Source organism: Sinocyclocheilus anshuiensis, unplaced genomic scaffold (assembly GCF_001515605.1).
Source record: "Sinocyclocheilus anshuiensis isolate Anshui unplaced genomic scaffold, SAMN03320099.WGS_v1.1 scaffold1162, whole genome shotgun sequence".
Lineage (NCBI taxonomy): Eukaryota > Metazoa > Chordata > Actinopteri > Cypriniformes > Cyprinidae > Sinocyclocheilus > Sinocyclocheilus anshuiensis.
In genome coordinates, this window is record NW_015540875.1 from 3,121,133 (window position 1) to 3,123,332 (window position 2,200).

Consider the following 2,200-nt stretch of genomic DNA (forward strand, 5'->3'; position numbering starts at 1 on the left):
TTTCCTCTTTTTTTTTTTGGGGGGGGGGGGGGGGGAATCATGTTAAAATGTGAAAATCAAAATTACATTACAAGTTATATTTTTTTGTACTTTATTTATATATGCTGTTTGGGCCTCTAAATATAAAATGATTATGAGATCCATATTCTCCTATATCACCCTATATGAGCCACTAAAGCTTAATGTATCAAACATGATACCAATCTTTTTCAAATAATTTATTTTACATTTACTCTAAAGGTTCAATAAACGGTTTCATTTTAAATGATTACATTTGTCTGACTATTATACATGTCAGGCTTGTTATCAATCGTTGCGCGTGCAGATGCTTTAAATGGCTAAACTGCCGCTGTATTCAAGCGTCAATTGTCTCGTTTAGCATTTTATCTTTATGAATATGTTTTCCAACACTTCTGACCCATAAAAACATAAAATATATAAAGCATTACAGAGATTTCCTGACAGTACTCTTACCTGTACAGTCGTTTAATATGAAGCACTTTGGCCTCTGGCTCGCTGTCTTCACCCGGTCCGCTCATCTTAGCAGTGATAATGCGGCTGCTGTGGTCTGTTTTCGTGTATCTTGTTCTGGTTCGTTCAGCTCCAGTTTAGCGCGCGGCTAACGTTAGCAGGCTAGCTAACTCACCCATTTCCTTCAAATTACAACTTGAACACAAACGCTGTTGTTCCTGACCTCCCCCGCCACCGGCCGCGATACCCATCCGTTCGGAAGCCGGTGTGTGTGCTGGTGTCGGTTCGGGTCAGCTGTCACATTTAAAAGGGGTTGTGTTTGTGTTGTTGTCGCTCATCATTCCGAGTGTCGCTCCGCGAGCGGCCATTTTCCCCCCTCCCACCGAACACAGTTCAGCAACCTCTCTTCTTCTTGTTCTTCTTCTTCTTCTTCTTCTTTTTGTTCAATGGCCGTTCACTCCTACACTGCCGCTACAAATCTCACGAGAGTTTCCTGAGGTCAAGTTCTTGGTCAAATGCAAGCGCTCGGCTGCAGGCGAGCCGATCAGTCGCTGGTGCGACGGTCCTTTACAAAACTCAGAAATGTTATATGCTGTTAAGTTATAAGAAATATGTATAGATTTTCTTCAAATTGTAAGAATTTTTGTCATTTTAATGTAGTTAAAACCAACTTACCAGTTTCATACAGCTATTAATGGTATATTGCAAGACATTTGTAATGTGTTTTGTTTTTTAAGGCATCTTTTCTCACCACTGACTAATGTAAATCAATTGATTAACCAGTATATAAATCAACCAAGTAGCCTACATAAATCACTATATATTATATAGTATTCTAAGTAATGGATTTGTCTGAAGGCACACTTGGTTTTATGAACGGAAAGTGGTCAGATATGCAATTTCCCTCAAGAAAATTATCAAAACATCCTATTTAAGGCAAATATAGCTGTATGAATATGTGTGAATTGAAGTGTAAATGAGTAAATATAAGGCCAATCTCACAATGAATGACCTCAAGAATATGACTGACCAGAGTCAGTTTCTTAATGCAAAAAAAAAAAAATAAAAAATCACATGCTTTTTACTGTATAAGAAATATAATTCTATATTATTTAAATAAATCAAGATTTAAATTCTATTAAACTGCCTTACATTTATGCTAAATTTTATTTAAAAATATATTGTACGCAGGCATTAAAGGGTTACTCCACCCCAAAATTAAAATTTTGTCATTAATCACTTTACCCCCATGTCGTTTCAAACCCCTAAAAGCTTAGTTCGTCTTCGGAACACAATTTAAGATATTTTGGATGAAAATCGGGAGGCTTGTGACTGTCCGATTGACTGCCAAGTAAATTACACTGTCAAGGTCCGGAAAAGTATGAAAAGCATCGTCAGAATAGTCCATCTGCCATCAGTGGTTCAACCGTAACGTTATGAAGCGACGAGAATACTTTTTGTACGCGAAGAAAACAAAAATAACGACTTTATTCAACAATTCATCTCCTCTGTGTCTCTCCACAACACCGTAGTGCCATTTTGGAGAATATCCACTGGACGCAAGCAGCGTACGCTATTCTGTGTCAGCCGCGACACAAGGATATGTTTTCTACGTGTATTTACGCTTTGATTTGAACGAAAACAGCGCATCCTTGCAGCGCGGCTGACACAGAAGAGCGTACGCTGCTTGCGTTCAGCGGATATTCTCCAAAATGGCGCTACGGTGATG

At 38.4% G+C, this 2,200-nt stretch overlaps 1 protein-coding gene across 1 annotated transcript in view; it reads right to left on the reverse strand.

Moving 5' to 3' along the window:
• Positions 1-927, reverse strand: part of LOC107688247 (protein SMG5-like) — a 20,915-nt gene extending 19,988 nt beyond the window's left edge. The window contains exon 1 of the mRNA XM_016485869.1: positions 475-927. Within this exon, the coding sequence (XP_016341355.1) occupies positions 475-539 (65 nt within the window). The 5' untranslated portion in view covers positions 540-927. The remainder of the gene's footprint in view (positions 1-474) is intronic.
• Positions 928-2,200: the final 1,273 nt, after the last annotated feature.